Genomic DNA, 23,931 nt, shown 5'->3' with positions numbered 1-23,931 from the left:
ACAACTCCAGGCGGGGTCAGACATTTTTAACGGTGTGGATGAAGCCAGGATTTAGGGATGAAGTCTGATTTAAAGAGCAGCGTGGATTTTTGTGAATGCAACAACACAGAGAATTTGTTTGATTCTGATTCAGCTTGAGTGGCAGGAATAGATTCACAACAGAAGTTCTAGTCTGCACCTTAGAAGAAACATTGGCTGGACGAGGAGGATCATTTTTTTTAAAGATTTGTGCAAATGGTGTCCATCGCCGTCTGTGGGGAAATGGAGACAGATCCATGTTGTGAAGAGCCCAAAGATCCTGCAGGAGAGCCCACAGAGCCTGAGGTAAGGAACGTCATTTCTGAGCCTGCTGACAGGGTCAGGTACACAGAGCTGCTCTGTGGGCCTACAGAGGAAAGAAAGGGACTGTTCCTAAAAGAGCCAGCTGTAACAGGGATCTTTGCAAGACCGAGTAACAGCACTGAGGTAAAAAGCTTCTCTGATACTGAGGGAGGAGGTGGAGGCACAGAATGCAAGAAACACAACCTGAGGAAAACAAACAGCTGGAAGATGGTTCGATTCCAGGATCCATCAACAGATGATGAGTCAGAGAGGGACAGCTCGGCAGAGGGTCTCTTTCCAGAATATATAACGGAGGAGTGGACGTCCTCTACCTTTGAGAAGCTGTTCATGGCAGAAGACTGGCAGGACATCACAGGTGAGGATGCATCAGTTTGAGTCCCTCACAAGCAGATATACTACAAAATTATGAAACCTTGCCTAGCCTTAACATCTAGAAATGTATAGACCCACAAAAGTAGAAAACACTAAAGGTGTCTTTGAACAACCAGTAGATTAATCTCGCTCTCCACGGCTTGACCTGCCCTTCTTTACTCACACAGAGGATCGTCTATTAAGGAAGAAGTTACTGGAGTCCAGGGGCCTGCATGCACTGTGCCCCACCTGGGGTCAAGAGGTCACTGTGAAGATGCAATGTGTCCTTGAGGACCGCACTGTGGTAGAGAAGGATTGCAAACTTGTCTTTGTCATCGGAGAGGGAGATGTAAACCAGGTAAACGTTTATAACCTCATAACCAGATTTTTGTTCTCTCTTGCAGTGTAGTTTTCTGCAGTTCAAAGTGCTCATATTATATCACAGTTTGTTAGCAACTAATACAGATTATGAAAACAGGCAAACAAGAGTAGGTTTTTAGTGTCTACAGACTGTCTTTACTGTTATTTTCAAAACAATGATCATATTTATGTGTGCTCCCAACCTGTCTGTATGGGTGTCAGTGGTAAAGATTAGGCATCAGTAAAATCGTATGCTGATGATGCCACTCTCTATCATGACATGGCTCAAATCAGACTTTGAAATCTAATTCGAACAGCCTGAGAAATGTTTGCTGAAGTTCTGTTGGAATCACATGACAGAATATCTTTCTCTTTCTCATTTTGCCACAAATTCAATTTGAGAAAATCCAATATCAGTCAGTCTGATATGAACTTGATATCCTTACAAATCAGATTAGTTGTTGTAGTGTTTCACAGCTACTAAGTCTATATAAATAGCAGCCAAGTTTTTAAGGTAAAGCCATGCAAACATCTCAGTTGGAATAATACTGTGGTAATAATAAGCTATTCTTCTTTCTTTTTCTTTTTTGGTTTGCCATCTTAGTTTAGCATGACATCTTTAATGGGCTAATTAGTTGCAGCTATAGCATGATGCTTAACCTGCCACCAACTCATTTGACCTAATTCTAGGCCCTGCCCCCTTAGCTTACTTGGACAAACAACTGGAACACTGTCCAAGCTTTAACTACAACCTTTGGCTGCAAATAAAACTGATGTCCAATCGCCAATGCACAAAAACACTAAGCTGAAAAGATGGTGTGATGATATAATATTATGAAGGTTAAGTTGGCCATAACATTAGCCACAGGAAGCTAACTTAAGGTAACATTATGTAGCAAAATTTGCTGTTAGGTGATGTAATACATGATTTACTGGCATACAATAGACAAATGTAAACACCTTTGTTTATCTTCTTTAGTTTGAGCTGACGGTGTGTGCTCATGTTATCCATACTTCAGACTAATTTTAGCAAAACTGCAGGAGAATCAACATAATAATGCTTTTCTATAGAGGTCTGGGAGCTGAATGTGGGGTGCACTGTGTAGCTGCGTACAGTATGATTGGCTCATGGCACTGAGAGCTTGGACAAACAGTTGGTCAGTTTGTGTTTGGTGCTTACATATTGATTTTTTAAAGGTATCATTGGTGGATAAAGTCAAAATAGTGATAAGGGCTAATGCAAACATCACTAGTTATACATGCCTTAAACCAAAGTATACAAATGTAAATTTATGTTTTAAAGACGGGACAAATCCACCCAATATTCTAAGAGTTCACTACAAATTAAGAATGTGCACCTCATGGTTATGTTAGAGATTCAGCACCCAATTAAAACTGTGATTATCAAATATTTCCATGAAAAAGCTGCTGAGATATTTTAGTCCAAACCAGCTGGCTAGTGTCGCCTTAATCAAACATAGCAAGGCTAAAAATCTAAACAACCCCCCAGTAACTTTACACAACAATCATAAGAAGTTAATACGACATGAAGAGACCTGAGTAACTTTTGTACCATCAATCATAGCCACTTCCACTTATTTTCCTCTTTCCTCCATTGTGTCATTCTAATGATGCTATTTATGCCTTTGTAGCATTACGATAGCTTTTCTGGTAGGCCCAGATCTTGGGTGACTTTCAGGGGTCTTTGAAGATTACTTCCATATCAGTAACTTGGAAACTGAACGTCTTTCTATCCATTTTTAATCAAATTTTGATTGTTTCTGCTGCTAGTAGCTAATGCTATCTGCCATATTGTCTGGTTTGTTTTGTACACCACAATGCATTGTGGCTGGGCTGTGACAACCAATGACAGGCTGTCCCCTTGTCACATCATACTTTGTCAAACTGTGCAGCAAAGAACTGCACAGATCCTGGAGGAGACAACCTGAATAGCTCATAATGGAGAGAGAGAGTCGGAGAGTCAGAGAGCCTGGTTCCCAGAGCCTGCGGTGTGGCCCACAATGTTACTACAGACAGGATCTGTTTTGAGTAATGGCACATATAGAGCCAATAACAAGAAATACGAGGTCTATTTTGGAAATCTGTGAATATTTTTTGAAGACATTTTGTCACATAATTATTATTTTTAACTTTTTGGTCCCCAAAAGATGGGCCATTATTGTTTACTGTATCACACATAAAAATCTTTGAGTTTTAATTTCGGTTTAGTTCTTTTGTTGTTGTTGCTGTTTTTATAGTCCCATAACTTTTTTAAAATTCAAGTGACATTTGTGCAGCACACATATTCTTAAAGCCCAGGTTGTCCTGAAAAAAAGCATGTTCAGAGCTTGACTGTGCACCACCAAGCTTTTTAAGAAAAGCAGTCAAGGAGAGACAAAATGGTTAAAAAAAAAATAGCGTAGGGCTCAGAGGGTTAACACTAATTTATACTCTTTATACTTTTTGACACCTGTAGGCCCTGGAGGAGTGCGTGATGTCCATGCAGAAAGGGGAGATCGCATTACTGCTGGCAGATTCACAGTATGCCTATGGACTTCTGGGAAGGTAAGAATTGACCAGTTATTATTTTTTTTGAAACCACTTAAATAAGAAGCATGTTGAAGCAGAACAACATTTAAATTTTCACTCACATCATCTCAATAAGAAGCCCAGAGCTCTTGTACCTGTTGCTGTTGGGGGTAGCCTGGTTATCGAGGGGTAGTAGGGTTAATGAGCCATAAACAAGAGCAGATGGCCTCTTGCTGACACCATTCAGAGGCTGCCTAACCATGGTGTGTTTGTAACCTCCAGACCTGTGGGAGGATACCACTCATATTACAGCTACTGGCTTCAGTTTCTAAACTTTAAACCATTAAAGTACCAGTATAAACACAGAGGAGAGTGGTGTGACTCCAACACAAAGCCTTTATTTATAGTTCTTATGTTTACTTTAGATAACTTCAGCACATAAGAACTAGGCCATTATACTGCTGTGATCTGATGAGATTTGTCTGAAGAATTTGATAAGTATTGGGAAGATTTTATGGTAAGAGGTAAAATTTAAAGGAAAATATTTTGAATGTGGTTCAATTTGTTTTCTGGTTTGGCTTCAAATCTCATAGACAGGAAAATATTGTCAGCTGTGACCATTTAATTCAACCCAATGCCAGTGTTTATGTAAGGCTTTGCCCACCACAGTAAATTAAACATTATTAGCCAGTTTCAAGCACACTACCTACAGCCAGCCATCATTTCAAAGGAAATGTTTTTCACAGAAAGCTTGAGTTCACTGGCAGTTTGTACTTCATGCTGTACCATTAAATAGTGTTGCTGTACCGAGCACTGGCACATCATAACAAACATTTACGTATGCCTGGAATCATCGCACACAGATAAAAGCCCTGAAAAGGTGCGTGATTTAGAGAAAAATGTATGAGTCAAATCCATTTTTGCTGGCAGAGAGGAAAGCAGAACATTGTTGATGACATAATGTTCAAATGTTCTGAACACCACAGGGAATGCATTTTTCTGTCTCCTGCTACGTGTGAGGTCCTGCTTTTTAAAATCAGAGCTGTGTGAAGGGGATGATAGGACACGAGGGAGTAGTGTCAGTCTCTGAGGTGTTATCTTGAGTCTAATCGTCTGTCGTGTGTGGAGAGTCAAAGAAAAGGAGGCAGCGAGAGGTTAGTTAACGATTGTTTTAATTCAGCTGATTAGTACTGTGTTCTGTGGAGTCTAATTTAGCTTGAACTGAAAGAAGAGAATCAGAGCTTCATGCCAGCTCCTTCAACACAAAGGAGTTGCTGGGTTTTGCTTGTTGCAGAGATCTGTGATTTTCTTTTCTCTCTGAGGTTAATGCATGAATGCACTTGTTGCTGATTTGGTATGACAAGGTGGAGACTCAAAACAAGAATGACAACTTGTTACACAGTAAGCTCAACTTCAAAATAAGATAGCAAAAAGGTTAAACGGGTCATCAATTAATTGCCTGTTTGGAAGCATAGAAACAGTTTGTATGTTGTATTTTTATTACAAAGACTTATATGAGAAGATTCATACAAGACATGTGCAGTTAATGAAATATGACTGAAAGCAAAAAAGTTGAGGCAAAACAACTACAAACAGCTGTGATAGTCGCAAATTTATATCTTGTTCTTATTTTGTTTAATCCTTACAGTACCTGATATCAAAAATGACAGCTTGCCATTTTACTGTTTAATTTCCAGAGAACTTTAAAATCTAGATAGCAGTCTGTAGAGACCAAACAGAGAAGAAACAGTCAAGTATGTAATTTATCACAAAACAGCAAAATTTAATTCAAACTTTTTTTCTTTTTTGCACACAATTCCCAAACTGTTAGTTTTGTAAGTATGCATTCACACTAGTTTTTAATTTGTGGAAAAAAACAGGACTGAAAATGCTAATTTTTCCCTGAGGTTGGCAAGGCAAGGCCTAGCTAAAACAGAATGTTGGTGATAGAAACTTTGACAAAAAGGTTTAGATTAAATTAAGCAGACTAAAATCAAAACTTACAGTGCCTTTAAAAAGTATTCACTCCCATTGATGTTTTACCCTTTTATTAATTTTAGAAATTAATCATTGTCAGTATAATTTACTCCTGGCTACCATTACACCATGAAGACAAAGGAACACTCCAAGCAACTCAGAGAAAGGGTGATTGAAAAGTGTAAGTCAGGGGATGGATACAAAAAAAATTCCAAGGCACTGAACATCCTCCGGAGTTCAGTTAAATCCATCATCAATAAATGGAAGGAATATGGCACATGTGTAAATTTAGCTAGATCAGGCCAAACTCACAAACTGAGTGACCGTGCAAAGAGACTAAAGAGGGGAGCCACCAAGACACCCAGGACTACTCTGAAGGAGTTACACAAAAACTGTAGCACAGGTTCTTCACCAGTCAAAGCTTTAGGAGAGTAGCAAATAAAAAATCACTGTTGATGAAAACTCATATTCAATCTTGACTAGAGTTCACCAAAAGGCATGTGGGAGACTCCATGGTCAAGTGGAAGAAAATTCTTTGATGAGACCAAAATGGGGCTTTTGGACATCAGTCAAGATGCTATGTTTGGCGGACACTAAAAACTGCACATCACCACAATCACACCATCCCCACCGTGAAGCACAGTGGTGGCAGCATCATGCTGTGGGGATGCTTATCTGCAGCTGCCCTGGAAGGCTTGTAAAGGTAGAGGGTAAAATGAATGCAGCAAAATACAGGAAAATCCTAGAGAACAACCTTATTTTTCAGCAAGACAATGACCTGAAGCATACTGCAAAAGTGACACAGATATGTTTAAAAGACAACAAAGTGAATGTCCTGGAGTGGCAGAGTCAAAGCCCAGATCTCAATCTAGTAGAGAATTTGTAGCTATATTTGAAAAAGGGATGTTCATGCCCAATCCTTACTCAACCTGACAGATCTTGAGCAGTTTTTCAAAGAAGAATTGAGTAAAAATGCAGTGTCCAGATGTGCAAGTCTGATTGCGAGCTATCAACACAGACTCAGTGCTGTGATTGCAGCAAAAGTGTATCTACTAAAAACTGAGTTGACAGGGGTGAAAATTTGTGCAGCCACTTATTTTTGATTGCACATTTTTACTTTGACATTAAAGGGGTTTTCTGTATTTTTTGTTGGCTAAAATGCCCAATTATAGTGACCATGATTGATTTATAAGATCAATAAAAGGGTAAAACATCCCAGAGGAGAAATATGTTTTTTTGCCACTGTAAGGTATACCAGTATTTAAATTTCTATATTTTGGATCTATTTGAGGAATTGATGGTGCATAACTATGAGTTTATAGACTTATATTAATTTAAAAATTTGCCTGATTAAATTAGTTCAAAGAGGTAAACACTGTGACGAGTAAAGACTAAATGACATTTTATTGATCAAAAATGAACTAAAATGCTGAAACTACACCAAAACTATAGAGGTAAAAATGACTCAAATGTGACTCAAAATAAAGAAGAAGAATTAACACTGACAGTCACACTAGGCAGTATTAACAGTACATGCTTGTGAACATGCTCAAGCATGGGTGCATCATCTGGATGTGGTGTCTAATTCATACAGCTGCTCCTCTTTTCGATTATTTTAAACAATGGCAGTGTGTAAGAGGGCTGTATTTTACCAATACAACTCAAAGTCAACCACAAAGTGAGTAAAGTTGCAGTCATATTGTCTGTGTATTCCTCCATTGTGCTGACTCTGAGACCACACATCTTGTAAACTGCATGGGCCATATTATGACATGATGACATATCCCTGCTCAGACCAGGTTAGGGCTGGAGTGATGTGACTATAGGTCAGCAGGGGAGTGGGGACAATCCTGCTTAAGCACAGTACTGGCCTTAGAGTGAGTGCCCTTAGAGTCGCTAGTCAGGGTTTTTGTACTTGAGGACAACCTAACAGAGGTGTAAAAGCCCAGTATTGATCTTTGGATCAAACTCGAAACTGTCCATTTTCTTCAGGGATTCTCATAATTCTGGCTTTACTTCTTTATTAAAAACCATTTAAGCCAACAGACAAAAGAACGGATCTCTAGCAGTGACAGACATAATTTTTCAGAGTAGTTTTGACAAGCTCAGTGTGTCATTGCTGTAAATGACAGAGAGAGAATGAGGGAAAATCTCATTAGCCTCTCTCTGTTTTCTGCCAGATGCATTGATTGAACTCTGTCTGCTGCCTGTTGCAAACCGAGCTGCTAAGGGCACTTCACAGTTATTTATCAGACAATGTGCAAAGCTGGGCAGACACTATGATTCAACACAGCACAGAGGAGAGGTCTGTGGCTCAGTGTGTGGGTGATGGGCATGCTGCAGAGTCTGATGTGATCAGAGCTGAAAAATGGAGTGAACAATGTTAATGAAACCCCTGTAGAGTGGAGCATTTATCTGACTGATTATAACAGACAAGATGGTTTGGACTAAATCCACAGCAGGAAAGATTTCATTTCTTTCCTGTGTCATTAAAGCCCCGAGCCTTTGAAAGTGTAGACGTGACGAAAGACTCTATCATGCTTGCCTTTTCAATGAACAACAGTATGCGTCAAAACTGTTCCCTGCTGTGACGTATTTCTTAGTCAGAGATGCAGACTGCATCTCCTCAGTTAGAGGGCTATTAACAGACAGCAGAGAATGCTAACATCTGTTGATTTGCGGACAGGAGCAACTCTCATAAAACCTCCAGGGGCTAGGAAGAGTTGTCCTGCTTGGACACAAAGTCAACAACATTTAGTGTTGCAGGCAGCTGCTTGATTTTGTTTGAATAAAACAAACATCATAAAAAGGACATGTGCTACTTATCTTTTTACAGTAATCACTGCATGCATATGTTCCTGGCAGTGTTTTTAAGTTATCACAACATTAAGGACTTCCTCAGTGTAAAATCATGAGCTGTGAAGAGACGTTGGCTGTCTGTCAACAAACAGTGGCTTTATTCGGGTCCTGGCAGCTGAAGTGTTGCTGTACTTTTACTCTTGGCACAAATACAAACTACCTCAGTGGCACTAGAAAAGTAGAGCAAATTAAACCAGTAGGATGCGCTATACATAAATTAGTAACTTGATCAAAGCCAAGGTGGACAATGCAAGCTTGTTAAGATAAATCCCATTTACTTTCACCCTATTATGTTAGGAGGAGATGGTGTGCTAGTGATGATCACCTCCATTATTTCAGCTTATTCATGTAGCAATGTACAAGTAATGATTAAGCAGGAAACTGAAGCAGAAATCTTTGTGCATGTTGAAGCTGCAGTATGTGGTATATTTGCTTAAGGGGACTGCCAAGGCTACAATCAATGTAAACAAACCAGGAAAAGGAAAGAAAATATCATGGATTCATTTTACTCAAATCTACCCTGTAGATACCACATTGGATATATTTTTAGACTGTACTCTGAGATGATTTACATTCTTTTCTTTTGCATTATGTAAGTGCAGACGGGGATTTTCTGTTACATTAACAGAAATGATCTCAATTATATATCAGCACTTGACGCTATGGCCTGCCTGAACTAACACTATATTCTCGATTTACTATAACTTGTAATTGGCTATTTTGTAAAGATGTTGTTGTGGTGTGCCTTGACATTTTGGTTTGATCTTAGGTGTGCCTTGGGCAAGAAAACGATTGAAAACCACTGACATAGAGGTTATGTGTATACTGATGACTCAGCACTCTTATATAAATAGTCTTTGCTATTGTGTGTCACAATGCAGGTTGGCAAAATAGATTTTAGCAGTTGGGACATATCTGTATCAACTTGTGGAAACTGAAGATCAATCAATTTGGAAATGATCTATATTGTCCAAAATCCTGGTAAGGCCGAGCAGTGTAACAAGGCACACAAGTCTTTGACCATGCTAGCAACAAATTCTGAAATAAAGTACCTGGAGGCAAGATTAAAACTAAAAAAAATTGCATGTTTATGTTAAGAAAAGGGTTTTTGAGGATTGCCAGCTTACTGTTGTCTAATAGCAATGCCTTAAATCTTGGTATTTATAACGTTGGATTGTATGAGGTACTTGGCAAATTAGTGCCATTAGCCTCCAGAGATTTCAGCAGGGGTGTAAAGTAACTAATTACATTTACTCAAATTACTGTTGTTGAGTATCTTTTTTGTGGACTTTTTGGAAGTATTGTTCTTCATAACATTTTCAAAAGCATCAAGTACTGAGTGAAAAAAGCACACTAAAGTCAAAAATAGGAGGTCCAAGCTTTCTGGCAACAACACAAAAATATCCAGTAGTTTGACTTTCATAACATGTGAGGATCAGCACAAACCAAGAGGATTATTCCACATCTCATCCCAAAATAGTTGTTGCATTTTACTTAGGGTAAGTCATAATAAACAACCAGAATGGAAATCCAGATACTTTTGTTGTTATTGCACATTAAGGAAATACCATATTTCACTGTGAAAACTCCTTGGGTAGCATAAGTCGCTGCTCATTGCTCAGTACTTTTAGTAAACTTTAAATGAACTGACTATTCAGTTTTACTTGAGTAGATTTATAGACTAGTACTTTACTTCTATTTAAGTAATTTTTTACTCCGTAAGTCCTTTCATGGGGAGAGTGGAAAGTAACTGTACTTTTACTTGAGTACAGAAGTCTGGTGCTTTTTTTTTTCACTTCTGGATTTCAGTGAGCGTTGCCCCTTCATACAGGACGGGCTTGGGAAGTTAGGCTTTGCACCATAGCAGACAAGGAAAGCAGCTCTGCATAACTTAAAAAGTTCGAAGTATAAATGGGGTAACAACAACGCTGGCTCAATTACATTCTAAATCCAAAAATTTTTAAGCAATTTATTTTTCACCCAGAAAGCCTCTGTGTTTTACACTATTTTACAATGCGAGCTTCCTGAGTGGCCGCATGCTCTTCCACCTTAGTGTATCTGAGCAGCTGTTTGCGTCTGGGGGCTTCATCAGAGAAAAGAACATCAAAATCAAGCTAAAACTAGTTATTTCAGCTCAGTTCTCTGCTTCAACAGCTGACACAATGTTTTCCTGAAGTAAGCATACCGTGCCGATGTAGCTTGTGTAATTATCAGCCATTGAAGGAATAAAAAGACAGCTATGAACTTACCTGGATGGCATATATCAGTTCAGCTCTTCTGATCAGAGCCAGTTTTTCAAATGTATCTTAAGAAAATGGAAGAAGGTCCATAAAACACCGGTCTTCAGTAAGGCAGAGAACTCTAGATGGGGAGTGGTGCAGGCTGCAGGCTACTATGAGCCACTATCCTCTATCAGAAAAGTCCTGAAGAAGTGTTTTGAGGTCCCACTCATGACAACAGCAGCTCTCTTGGGCATGGGCTCACAGTTTTCACACCTACACCACCAGGTAAGCTAACCATCTTCTCTGAAGTTTCTCTCCCCCCTTTATTTCCTGCTGATCTGTAGAAGTTCCTATGTGTACACCGGCTCATAAAAGTATCCCCTTATATCCACATTAGACAGCACATCATTGCCACTTGACTCAAAGACATGAATTTTAGTCTTGTTTTAGCTTAGTTACTCGTCGTTTCCTCTGACAAGACCCAAACAACTGTTCAGATCAGCAAAGGCGGAAAAGCACATAGCCAGTAACCGATGCTTGTTTGCAAAATAGTGCCTAAAGGCTTTTACACATCAAAGGCGACACAAACAAAGACTGGTCAGAGGAGTAATTTTAGCCATAAAAGTCTGCTACAATAAGTGTTTTGACTGTCCAGCTCTTCGGGGAAAAACTTTTTTAAACATTTACCACAATCTGAAAACATTTTCTGGTGCAGTTTCACTCGGCAAAATTACCTTGCTGGTGTGGAAGCTTGTGTTGACTTGCTACAGGTTGGAAAAATAAGTATTTTGAGCGAATAATTTGCATGAAAAAATTGCATCTGGTGTGCAAAGACCTTAACACAGAGGCTTTCTAGGTTAAAAATGAAATGCTTCAGGAATGTTTCATATAGCGTACAAGTGAGCCAACATTGTTTTGTGGCTCATTTTCACCTTACCCTCGCTAAATTAAACAGAGTAGCTATATATCTATCTGTTGCATTATATAGAGCCTAGCCTCCCCAAACATGCCCTGTATAAAAGGGCATATTCACTCCTATCACTGGAGGCTAATGGCTCCACTATCACCAATTACCTCATACAACCCAACTCCAAAAATACTGAAATATCCCTTTAATAGCACTAGCAGTATTTATTATAGTATGGCAGTGTATTGTGGGCCCAAAACAAAAGTATTCATAATACATTTTTGTTTAAAATTTCATGATAAATCCATCAAATACTTGAGATAAATTTCAATCCAAAATATACAGTATGAGTATTATGGAGAGCACAGAACATGATTTCTAAATGTTCGGGGGGCATTTTATCTTCATTAGAAATACACTAAGAATACAGGAATCTTAAAAAAGGAATGTGACATACGATAAAAGTCCTCATTTTTAATCAGACTGCTGATGCATTTCTTTCTGTACTTGGCTTACCGCTTTTGTGAACGACTACAGAACTTCATACTTAAGAAATTATGTATGGCCTTGTTAACACAGCCTTTTTAAACCTTTGAACATTTGGACTGCTGTTGTGCAGAAACCTTGCTATCACCGGACACATAATTCTCACGTTTGGGTTGTTAAGTCTGGGAGAAGTTTGTTCCAGGTCAGCTGTGGGAAGGGAGTGCCCAGTCATGATTATAAGATAGAAAAGGCTAGATTTAAACCCTCACTTTATTTGTCTGACAGCATTTAGCTTTCAGATCTAAGGTCTAAGCTGCAACAAGATTTAGAAGCTGATGCAGACAAAGTAAAAGGACACTTGAAATAAAATATTAGTTATTCAAGGTCCTTAAATATTTGATCACTGATGTCAGAGCAGCTTATTTCGGTTTGACTGTGAAACGATCTAAAGTGTTGTGAGGGTTTTTATAGTGTCTTTTTTTCTTAACTTTTTCAAGCAAGGACTAAAGAGCAGCAGTTCACAGAGCTGTGTTGAGTGGAAAATATGCCTGGTAAAAAACACTTGAGCAGAAATTCTATGATGTACGGAAGCCCTAAGCAGACATACATCAATGTAATTTATTTAGTTTATTTGCCATAAACTAGTGAATTTGGACTATTTTCTTCAGTTCTTAACTTCTTTATCTCATAACAGAGCTTGTTTTCCCATGTTATTTTTTCAGCTCTTTAGGAAATAACAAAACATACTTTGTTTTGTTGTTACTTGTCTTTGAGTAAAACCAAAAAAAAAAAAAAAAAAAAAAAACACTGTGTGTGGCCTCTCAGGGATTCTCTAATGATGTTTTCAAACATGTTTGCCCTGTTTCTTTTTTCAGTTGTGGTTCTTTTTATCATCTAAGGTCGAAGATACAAAATATTTCCCCAATCATTCAGTATTTGAATGGTTAAAAACTTTTGGAACTACGGGTTGTGATTGCTCATTCAGGAGTTGGTGGTTGGTCCTGAGACCATTTGAGAACCACCCAGATCTGAACCCTGGTGTATCCCACTTGAAAAACTATTTTTTATAATTCACATGCTGTTGCGATTCATGCGATTCATGACACACAGCTCTTTTGGACAACTGCATACTTGACAAATACCTCAAAAGATACATTGTGGAGACAGCAGATGTCTATCACTATCAGGCACTAGGGGAAGAAAAACAAACAGGTCACTTGCTGAGCAGAAGGAGAAAACTCTATTTGGTAACAGAGAAGTAGGCCTTATAGCTATTGGCGACTTCTGTTCACCAGAATTACTCATGTGCTAGTACAGTGGAAGGGTGGAGCAGGTTTAGAGAAGCTTTGGTTCGTGGGAAATCATTTTATTACTTACCTTGATGATTGATGGTTATTGTGCAGTATTCATCATCAGTGAGCAGGCCGGGTGTTTGTCAGTGTGTCATTGTGGACAGCGTCTGATAAAGAACTTCTAATTACCTCATGTTTAAGCCTTTGGCAGATATTTATTGTCTTGTATAAAGTGAATTTGGAGAGAAACTAACTTTCAAAAAAAAAAACATGATCCTCTGGAAACAGATAATAAAAACATGAAAAGGTATCAATTATTATAGAGACAGAAACAAGAATCCTTTCTATGCAACCATTAGTGTTTTGTTTAAGTGCATGGTGTTGCTGTTCTTAGAGCATGTCCAGCTCTATTTTTACTATTTAACTGATGCAAAACTCCCAAGTCTCTTGATTGATCATATGCATATTTTAGGCAGTAAATCAAACTAATCAGAATGCCATCTCCCTTTATCATTCAAAGTTATTTGTGTCTATGCAGGAACTAATTTGCTCATATGTTTAGTGTTTAAGCACGTGGCCTAAAAGAGTGGTAAGAGAAAGAGTAGATATCCACAGAATTGAAGCAAAAGCAGCCAGGAGCTTGTACCCTCCACTGGCATCAAAATGGCAATTGTGGAAAATGTTTAATGCCAGGAAATGTGTCCCTCTTTGATGAACAGAAGATGCATGTTGTATGAGTGGTGTAAAACCACCTATGTAGGCGTGTACGGTTGGGAAACTACTGTGCCTAAACAAAGAGAAGCTCATAGTTTTGACATCCTGCTGTTGAATCATAGTGTTTGTTTCTGAAGTGCCATCTGTTGCAAGGATCTGACTGAAAATACTTCAGTTTTGGTGTTTGAAGTCCAATGTTGTACACACGTTTTAACATTAAAATACTGGTGGTGGGAGTTGGCAGTTAATGCTGTTTTATGAGTGAAACCAAGGGGCAGCTGTGGATCAGTTCAGTCTGTTGTCTCTCAACCAGAGGTCAGGGGTTCAATTCCCAGCTTCTGCGGTCACATGTTGATGGATTCTTAACCCTGAATTGCTCCCACTGCTGTGTCAGTAGCATGTGAATGAGTATTAATGGGATAAGTTGATACTGATGAAGGCTTGACATGGCAGCCTTCATCATCAGTGTGTGAATGTGGAGTGAATAAGAGGGTTCTGGCTGCACTACATAGATCTCTGATAGCTACTCAGTTCATCATAGACACCGTATATCTCAAAAAAGGAAGTGCCATAATTTGCCGGAGCAACAAATTTCCAGTTTTGATATTTTTGAAAATTTAACTTTATTCATAAACAAAGTCTGAAATAACCACATTACAAAGATTACAGACTAAGCAACACTCCATAAATAAAGTGGAGAAGATCAGTGGCTTGATTTGGGATAAAATTATTACCTGAACGGTGGTCTTGTTTTAGCCAAAGCTAACATAGCTATCGTAGCTATTCAATTAACATTACTACAAAAGCCAATGAAGCTAAGTTAGCTTTAGCAGTGTGAGCATAGGCAAATGTTGCTAATACTATTGTAACTATATAGATAACTTACCTATGTAGCTTACATAGCTGCTTTAGCTCTATTTGCTTTAGCCCCATTAGCAATGTAGCTCCATTTACTATGATGTTTACACAGCTAACAAAGCTACGTGAGCTATATGTATGCTTGCTGGGTTTGAATGCTTACTGAGGACAATCCTTTTTTCCTCTAAGTAGACCTTTTACTTGGTTTTATTGAATGTTTTTTAATCAGGGTTTGCAGGTCAGGCTTTTTACTTTTGGCTTTTGGTATTGTGACCATTACCTTTACCCTAAATGGAAGCTTAATTCAGTTTTATTTCAAAAGTTTTAACATGTATTTCCTATCAAATATGTACGGCGTCTCAGATGAATAGTCTGTGAGATTGGTGGTCAGAGATGAACCGGCGACTGCCTTGACCTTCACAGACCGTTCATCTGAGGCACTGTCTTTATCAGAACAGAAATAATCACTAAAATGTTCAAAATAAAACCAAATTAGACGCACCGGTAGTCGACTGGTTAAGGCGCATGCCATATACGCAGGCGACCCGGGTTCGAATCCGGCCCGTGGCACCATTTCCTGCATGTCTCTCCCCGCTCTCTCCCCTGTTTCCGACTCTATCCACTGTCCTATCAAAAAAAGGCCAAAAATAAATCTTTAAAAATAAAATCAAATTAAACTTCTGTTTAGTTTCATGGTAAGATTTAAGGGTTAGAATAGTAAAAGTAAAGAAACCTGAGCAAAAAAGGCTTAATAAAGCTGAGTAAACAGTCTGCTTACAAAACAAGAAGCTCTTCCTCCATAAAAACATTCTAAAACAGCAGACGTAGCTCCATTAGCTGCGTAAACTATATATATAATGTAGCTACATTAGCTATCCAGTGATGTAGCTAATGTAGCTTAAGTGCATTTGTTAAAGCTTACATTACTAAAGCTCACCTAGCTACACTGGCATATGCTGTAAATTTTTTTGACATAGCTAGTGTGTTCTATGTTAGCTTAAGCTGAAGCTAACACAGCTAAAGTGAGCTGCTGTTCATGTAACTTCTTAAATGTGTCTATACATAATTTAATCTCACGATAGATCTCTGAATTGTTCTGTTTTATTTATGAAATGTTTCTTAGTCTGTAATGTTTTCATTCTGGTTATTTCATGAATGTAACTGACAGACTTTGTTTATGAAAAAAGTTAAATCGAGAAAAAATTCTAAAATGTTGTTTCAGCAAATTACAGCACTTCTGTTCTGAAAGAGACAGCGTTTTAGGTGAACGGTGTCTGAGAGAGTGGCCTTCTGCAGTCTGCAACTAGACTGTCTTGGATTAAATGGGTGTGAATGGGGAAGTTTGACTAGAAAAGGGCTTTGTAAGCTCAGGTCTACTTACCATTTAACATCAGTAACACAAATTACATTGACGTGCGTACTGGGCATTTACAGTGACATTTTTTACATTAACATGGAGAGGCTTTGAACATCATATAATACAATTTATGCCTGTCTTTAATCACTTTTGCTGCAGCTTATCAAAAAAGCTGATCAATTTTAAGTCCTGACCATTGAATTGCAACCCAGTTCAGCTACAATGGCAGCTTGGTTCAGGAAAATGGAAAAATTAGTTACACAATGGATAAGGAACGACACCCTGTCCAGATAGGTCACACAAAAAGACGATAACTATGCACACAAACCTGTTTTAGGATTGCATCAACATTGTCCTACCCACTAATATGAAACAATGTTGATGTTTTCAAGGCAGTAATTAACTTAAATGTTTAATTTGTGTGTAAGAGCATGCATTTTGTGTGACACATACAACAATAAATATTTACCCAGAGCATAAAGCTCAATGCAATGAAAGCTCTTCCTGGGAAAACGCTCAAGGGGAATCTTTGTTGACACTTTTGAGGAAATTGGCGTGCAGTTGAAGCCTTTCCCGTCAGCATGTGAGACACACCCAATCCCAGCAGGGAAATACAGGTGAAGAAGGTGACAGTGACAATTTTCTGAGCAGAAAGGCTGGCTGGCTGAGCAAACTGGGACGCTCAAAAAGAGAAGTGGAACATGAGAAAGTGTCATAGAGATGATGGATGGGATGAAGCATAACGATGAGTGATAGTTTTGGGTGAAGCTGCTTTTAAAGGTGATGCGTGTCAGTGAATTCTCTTTCATAGAAATATAAAATGCTTGGTATTTGCCAGCTAGCATGAATTTAGATGTTGGCTTTGCTCCACTGGTATGTCTTCTTCCTCTTTTTGAAAAACCTATCTCTTCACTGATCATCCAAAGTAGCATGAACTTTGCTTTTTATTCCATCACGCTCTTTCCAGTAGACAGGTAGAGTGACTCACTCACAACAGAGCTGCTCTGGTGTCTGTCACTTTCAGGCTCACGCACCCTCCTCCCCTCTGGCTGCTGATACGTAAGCATGCTGTCCACTCAGAAAATCTGTGAGCTGGAGTTCCTCTCTGTTGTGAAGGTTGGTGTGAGTCACTCTGCAGAACCACCTGGGTCAGATGAATAATGTGACCTTTGAGAGGCTCCTTTGTTGGAAACATCGTGATGTATCAGAGTACTTTGGTGTAACCTCGGCCAAACTCAGCTGTCTGGAGTAACTGACACCAGTATGAGGAACATGTTTCTTTGTTTTACTGTGTGTTATCAATTAAGTATTCCAGCTGAAACCAAACTCCCAGCTGCATTGTCACGTGACTTGACCACGTTTACTGTAGCTTTTGGGCTCTGTGCGTGCCTTTCGGAGCACAGCCACAGCAGGCTGACATGAAACCGCACCCAGACCTCAGGCTCCAGGAGGAGGCCAGGGAGCTGACAGCTGTAGCACGCTCCAGATAAGATCAGGTCCAACTCTCAATCAGCATGCTCTCCTGTGTTATCCACAACCTCTGCCACATTAGTCTGAATCTTCACTGTTGATCTAAAGCTTCCTGAAAACGTGTGCTTTAAATCTGAACAGATTAAGACTCTTTGAAATCAAGACAGGGAGTTGTTTTGACGCTACAGCAGTATTTTACCACCCAGACCAATGTTTGAACTGTGCATGTACCTCATCTAATCTCTCTGGATGTTTACCTTTTTCCCCTACTGCTTGCAGGCTTATCACTGTCATCGACACAGCTGTGGTAGTTATATAGAGCTGCTCTCAGTTATATCTGCTTCTTCTTTTCTTGGTCAGGGACAGTAAATCTCTGCAACTAAAGTGTGCTTTTATTGCATTAAGATAGATAACAGATTTTTATAGCAAACAAGACTTGGTGGAGCAAAGATTGCTTTACATTGCACGACTACCAAATTGATTAGAGCTTTGTTACTGAGTTGAACATTGCTATGTTTAAACTTGACATTTATTTGCTTTATTTCATTTTGTTCCACTTTCAGTTTATTTTGCAACACAGCCCTTGCGTCGGAGGCACTTTGGCTATCTTTTGGCATTAGGCAGGATATGTGCTAGAGTATCTACAGGAGGGTTGAACTCAGCAGAGAAAAAAAATCAAGAATATTGTCAAATTACAAAGGAAACAAAATAAAAAATGAAGTTAAAATATATACCACTTGCCATATTTATTGATACAAAGGTTAAAACAAACAAATACGTGACAAACCTGTTAGGTTATAAAAAAATTCACAGAATTTTCTTTATGTCATCCTTTGATGAGGATGCAAACCTGTTGAGTTAAAGAGAGCTAACAATTTAGGCGTGATTCTGTCTGCCGCTTTTTGCTTGGTTTATTCAGTAGTTTATTATTCACTAAAGCCATCCATAAACTTGGACAGAGGTTTGCATGCATATGTTGTTTTTTGTTGCACATCTGGCACAGCTAGCTTGCCTGTGTCATCTCCACCTTGCACATTTACATGACAGCAGTAACGTAGGGGTCTGCTGCTCTTCACAGACATCACCTGTGAATTATTAATTTTAGTTTGTGTATTATAGACATTGAGATGACTTATTCAATTTTTAACCTTTCTTACAGTACATCTGTTTCATACCGTGTTTTGGGGCTGTTGTGGTCTTTCTTGCTGTTCTTACAACAGCGATGGGAAAGGCCTATTAGTAAGTGTCCATGGCCATGCAGCGTTATTTACTTTAACTACCTCCAGGGTCTTTTGGAGATCCTAGTCTGAAAAGTTTGGTAGCCCCTGATCAATCTTGTGGTGCCATATTAAACCACTTACATCTGTAGTTGTTGTCCTACCTTCACCTCTGATCTGTAACTCTCGTGTGTTCTTGTCCAACATGCTGCATGTGCTTAAACAGCGCTGTCATGCTTCACTGACATCACCTCCTGTAGACACGGTGCCACTAGCTGTGTTGTGTTGTATAATCACGATGTTGCGACAGAGTCTGTTTTCCGGAGCGTGGCATGCAAGTGGGACACAGGACGAGCACACGTGAGACGCCACTTCAGCACTAGCAGCACCTTTCGTACTCATGCTGGGTACTCTTTTCAAATCACCCATTCCTGCTGTGTGCTTCCACACAGGCAGAGAGGAAGAGAGGGATTAGTGGAGCATGACAAAAATAGATGGCTGCACAGAACTGGTTTTAAAAGTATCCGTATGTGTTTCTGATAACACTGAGATGTGTGTTGTCCTATCCTATTAAAATTAGAAATATTAAAACACCTCCATTTAAAAAAAATGAAAAACACAACTGGGTACCCCGTAACACTGAATACAGTCTGCCAACTGATATGATTCCATGTTTGGCATTTTGACATTTAACGGGTTTCTCAAGATGATTTCCATCAGTTCAACAAGAGAATCCACAATAGCAAAAAAGCACCATTGTCCAGACTTATTTCACTGTTATTGAGCCAAGCTGAGAAGTATCAATAACATCAGTTGCAACCCCTGCAGACACTTAAGCTGGATTTGAAAGCCCTACCATACAAGCAGTATGTCTGATTTTTTCCCACAATGCAAAGCGCCAACCAATCAGAGACTGACATTGCAGATAGAAACAGCTAGATTATTAGCGTTAACTCAGTTGCATTTACAACCCAGTGATGCATATCAAATACTGCTGAATTCTTTTGACTATTTGTTACATAAGCATGACACATCTTACAGGTAAATGTTTATCGCTGTGAAAATCATGACAATCATAAAGAATCACCTGTAGGCCAGGGGTTCATCCTTATTCTTTTCCTTGTTGTTTTGTTTTTCATTTTGACTAAAACATGTTTGTTTTTATTACTGAAATCACATTTGATCACAAGTTTCTGTGAGATCTAATGCTTGTGGAGTTTCCACTGTGAAATATTTACTACAAATGTCAGGTGTGTGTCGGCTCTGTTTAGGGGGGTCTAGGTACAGACTGTACATTTCTGTAACCTTGCAAAGCAGATAGATACCTCCGTTTCCTTGTTTCTCACTGGCGAATCCATCTTGCAAAGCTCCCGTCTGAACTGTTTGGGCCCGGTTAGAAAGTGACAGGACCAATCAGCAACAAGGGGCAGTACTTTTGGGCGCAGCAGAGTCGTGACATAAACAAGCAAGCAGCAAGAGCTGGTGCAGTTATGGAGGAAGAGATTAGCGTGGATGCTGCTAAAGCAACATTTTTATCAGAACTTGACAACATTTCTCCGTTAAAAGAAGAACAAAAAACAGCAGTGAGTTGTTTTCTTTTCAAAAATGACAAAAGTCGAGTACTTACATGTCTATAGCCGCCATGTTTCGCGTTATTCCTCACTAGCTGTGCATGCGCAGCTCGATAGCAGCTACGTTGCGTGTTTTATTGCTCTTATTGGCCCATACAGATGTGATAAACAGAACATTCACCCAATCACACTCCAAGTTTTTTTCAAATCCTCTGCCTTTTCTCAAATGTTTCCTATTGAAGCTTTCCCAGATGGATGTGCCAAACAATTCCATCTGGTGTGTCAGGTTAACATTTCTGATGGTCACTCTCACAAACCGTTAATCTGAAGCGCTCTATAACTCAGAAAGGGAGTCCCAGTACACCATAATTCCAGTTTTAGATATTTTTTAAAATGCAACGTTATTCATAAACAAAGTCTGGCAGTTGAATTCATGAAATAACCACATTGCAAACATTAAAAATTGCCACACATTTCATAAATAAAATAGAGAAAAGACCAGAGATCTAATCTCATTTTGTGTAGTAATGTTTCTGAAGTAGTTACACAAACAGTGGCTCGCTTTAGCTTCATTACCCTTAGCTAGGGCTTACATGACTACACTAGCTATTTAAATAACATTATTACAAAAGCTAATGTTGCAAATTTAGCTTTAGCAATGTGAGATTTAGCAAACATAGCTAAAGCTAACATAGCTATGTAGATAACGTACCTACGTAGCTTACATAGCTGCTTTGTGAACTTAACTTAAGCTGCATAAGCTATTAGCTACATTGTTAACAGCTAAGTTAGCTTAAGCAATATGAGCTTTAGCAAACATAGCAAAAGCTAACAAAGCTATGTAGATAACGTACATATGTTGCTTACATAGCTGCTTTGTGAGCTTAGCTTTAGCTATGATAGCTATGTAGCTACGTTATCTATAGCTAAGTTAACCTGAGCTTTATCAAACGTAGCCAAAGCTAACATAGCTACGCAGATGAGATAGAGATACATAGCTTATGTTGCTTCTTTTTGAGCTCAGCTTTAGTGCCATTAGCTACATTGCACTTTTAGCTACATAGCTTATGCAGCTAACGGAACTTCGTAAGCTATGTTGGCTGCGCTGGAATTTTTGGACGATAAGCTTTTTTGTGTTAAAAATTTTGTTTTTTCAGGTTTTGCTGGTCAAATTTTTGACTTTAACTTTTGGTATCTTAACCCTTACCCTAACCCTAAACAGAAGTTTAATCCACTTTTAATTTTGAGAGTTTTAGCATGTATTTCCATTCTGAGATATAAAGCATCAGAAATGCACGGTCTACAGCCAAACTGTCGTGCTTATGTCTGCCGTCTCCCATTTTTTCAAAATCATTTAAGATCTGAAAATCATTAAGTGTGTAGCCAGCCTAAAGCTGCTTTAAACACATTTGCTACTTCAGGCTGTGCAAACTCTTCTGTATTTTTCAACCATAGCTCTGTATTCATACCTGCTTTCCACCACCGCCGCTGTCCAAACCCAGAGGCTGCTTCTGGGGTACCTCAACTTTCAGGACCACCTGGTCCCGCTCTTTATTTGTTGCTAACAGGTGTCACTTGTAATTATAATCTTATTTCCTCAGATACACACTATAAAGGGCTATAACTCTTTTGTTACTTCAGTTTAGACTGACTGTGTAGTAATTGATGTAGCTTATGAGCACTCTGTGATGAAGTGCTCTTCCAGTAGCGTTGATGCAGATGGGAAAGTGAAAGGGCAAGCTCTTATTCATAGACAGTGACACACTGCACACTTACAGTGTCTGACAAGTCTAAATAAACATGTACCCATGCATGCAGTTCTTCTCATGTATGGCAGACAACAGTTTATTTGAGCAAAAGCTCCTGTGTTTGTGGATCATTGCAACACTGCTGCTCAGGGATGTGAGCCTGCTTGTTATGCCTGCGTGCCTGGAGAAATGAGGACTGTAGCAACGTGACGAGTGGCACTAGTGTGTGTTTGTGAATAAAAGTATCGTCAGTGGGTACGTGGAGTGTGAGTCATCTTGAGGAGACGTCATCGCTCCGTCATCAGTCGTCTGAAGCAGTGTGTTGCACACACACACACACACACACACCAGCACACACCCGACAGACTTTGAAAATATTCCTCTCAAAGTTAATCAGAGGCAGACTCCTGCAGACAGCCTCCTGAACAATCACAATCAGACGTGCCGTGATTAAGCTTCAGGGATTAACAAAGTAGATCTCATTATAAATAAAACAATGAGATGATTTATAGCCCTGATGGGATTAGCTGCACTGCGTCGATGTTTCATATTGTCATTCCAGATGGAGAAGGACAATACAAGTGAGCTCATGAGTAGCAAAACACTGCATTATCTGCACATGGAAGCAAGTCATTTTGCCAACATGGAAGGAGAAAAATTGGCTGAATACCTCTGATACTGGCAGGCTGTGTTTGCTTACTAAGACCCCTGTGATGAGTTTGACCTCTGCCATCGCCACTAGCTCTGGTCAAATGAAGACAAGCCCTTCCTCTTTAGAGATGTGGCCCTTGACTCATGATTGATGCTTCAGGGCTCCTAGCTGAAGAGACTGAATGATCGCACTAATGGCTCGGCTACATTTGCTCTACAGAGGCTGCTCCTTTGTGACAACATGACTAATAAATCAGGAGTTCAGTTGGCTGCTATTGATTCATAAGCTGTACAGGAAAGCAGAGCAGCTGAAGAGACGCAGGATCTTTATTGGTTAGGTGACACACACTCACTAAAGCAGCCATATTTCTCATGGACAAGGATATGATGAAAGGTGAATGCTAATGGTGGTGGGGTTTTTTTTGATGTACCTACCCTACACAACTTCAAAACAAAATAAACATGTAAACATAATATATGTATTTGTAAAAAAGTCTTTAGATAAGTTCATCATCAGATATGAGGAGCAGGTGCAGCTCCACAGGTGCAACAGCGTCTGCTTTGGAGTCTCATTTGCTCATCAGTGAGGGCGTGTGATAACTGCTGTCCGTTTGTTGTGGCAATGATATTCAAGAAAAGGTAACATTTTCTCGTTGGGAGTTATCTGGTTTCACCACATGCGTGTGTGACAGCTCGGACTCTGAGGCGAAATTAATTTGTGATTAATATCTCTTTATGACATTTATTACCCTAAGCAGAATGTCAGACATGAAGCGGCAAGCAGCTTGCGGTGGCTGATGTTCACGGCTCTGAAGCCACAGAAGGAAACAAACAGCCTCTGTGGTGATGATGGATTTATGGACCACATTTTAGAGCTAAATCACACTTTGTGGAATAAAATCAACATTTGGTGTGAAAGTAAATCAAATTGCTCTTTTACTCAGGAAGCATAAAACACTCTTTCAACATTTGTGGCTTCATATGTCCACTGGTGATGGCAGACGCCTGTGTGCAGTAGAG

At 39.2% G+C, this 23,931-nt stretch overlaps 1 protein-coding gene across 1 annotated transcript in view; it reads left to right on the top strand.

Annotated features, from left to right (window-relative positions):
• Positions 1-229: 229 nt before the first annotated feature.
• fkbp16 (FKBP prolyl isomerase 16) overlaps positions 230-23,931 on the top strand; it is a 49,503-nt gene continuing 25,801 nt past the window's right edge. The window contains exons 1-3 of the mRNA XM_041795174.1: positions 230-697; positions 882-1,051; positions 3,530-3,618. Coding sequence (XP_041651108.1) covers positions 235-697; positions 882-1,051; positions 3,530-3,618 — 722 coding nt within the window. The 5' untranslated portion in view covers positions 230-234. The remainder of the gene's footprint in view (positions 698-881; positions 1,052-3,529; positions 3,619-23,931) is intronic.

The sequence above is a fragment of the Cheilinus undulatus genome, linkage group 9 (genome assembly GCF_018320785.1).
Source record: "Cheilinus undulatus linkage group 9, ASM1832078v1, whole genome shotgun sequence".
NCBI lineage: Eukaryota > Metazoa > Chordata > Actinopteri > Labriformes > Labridae > Cheilinus > Cheilinus undulatus.
The sequence above is the reverse complement of the archived record's forward strand: the minus strand, read 5'-3'. Positions and strand labels throughout refer to the sequence as shown.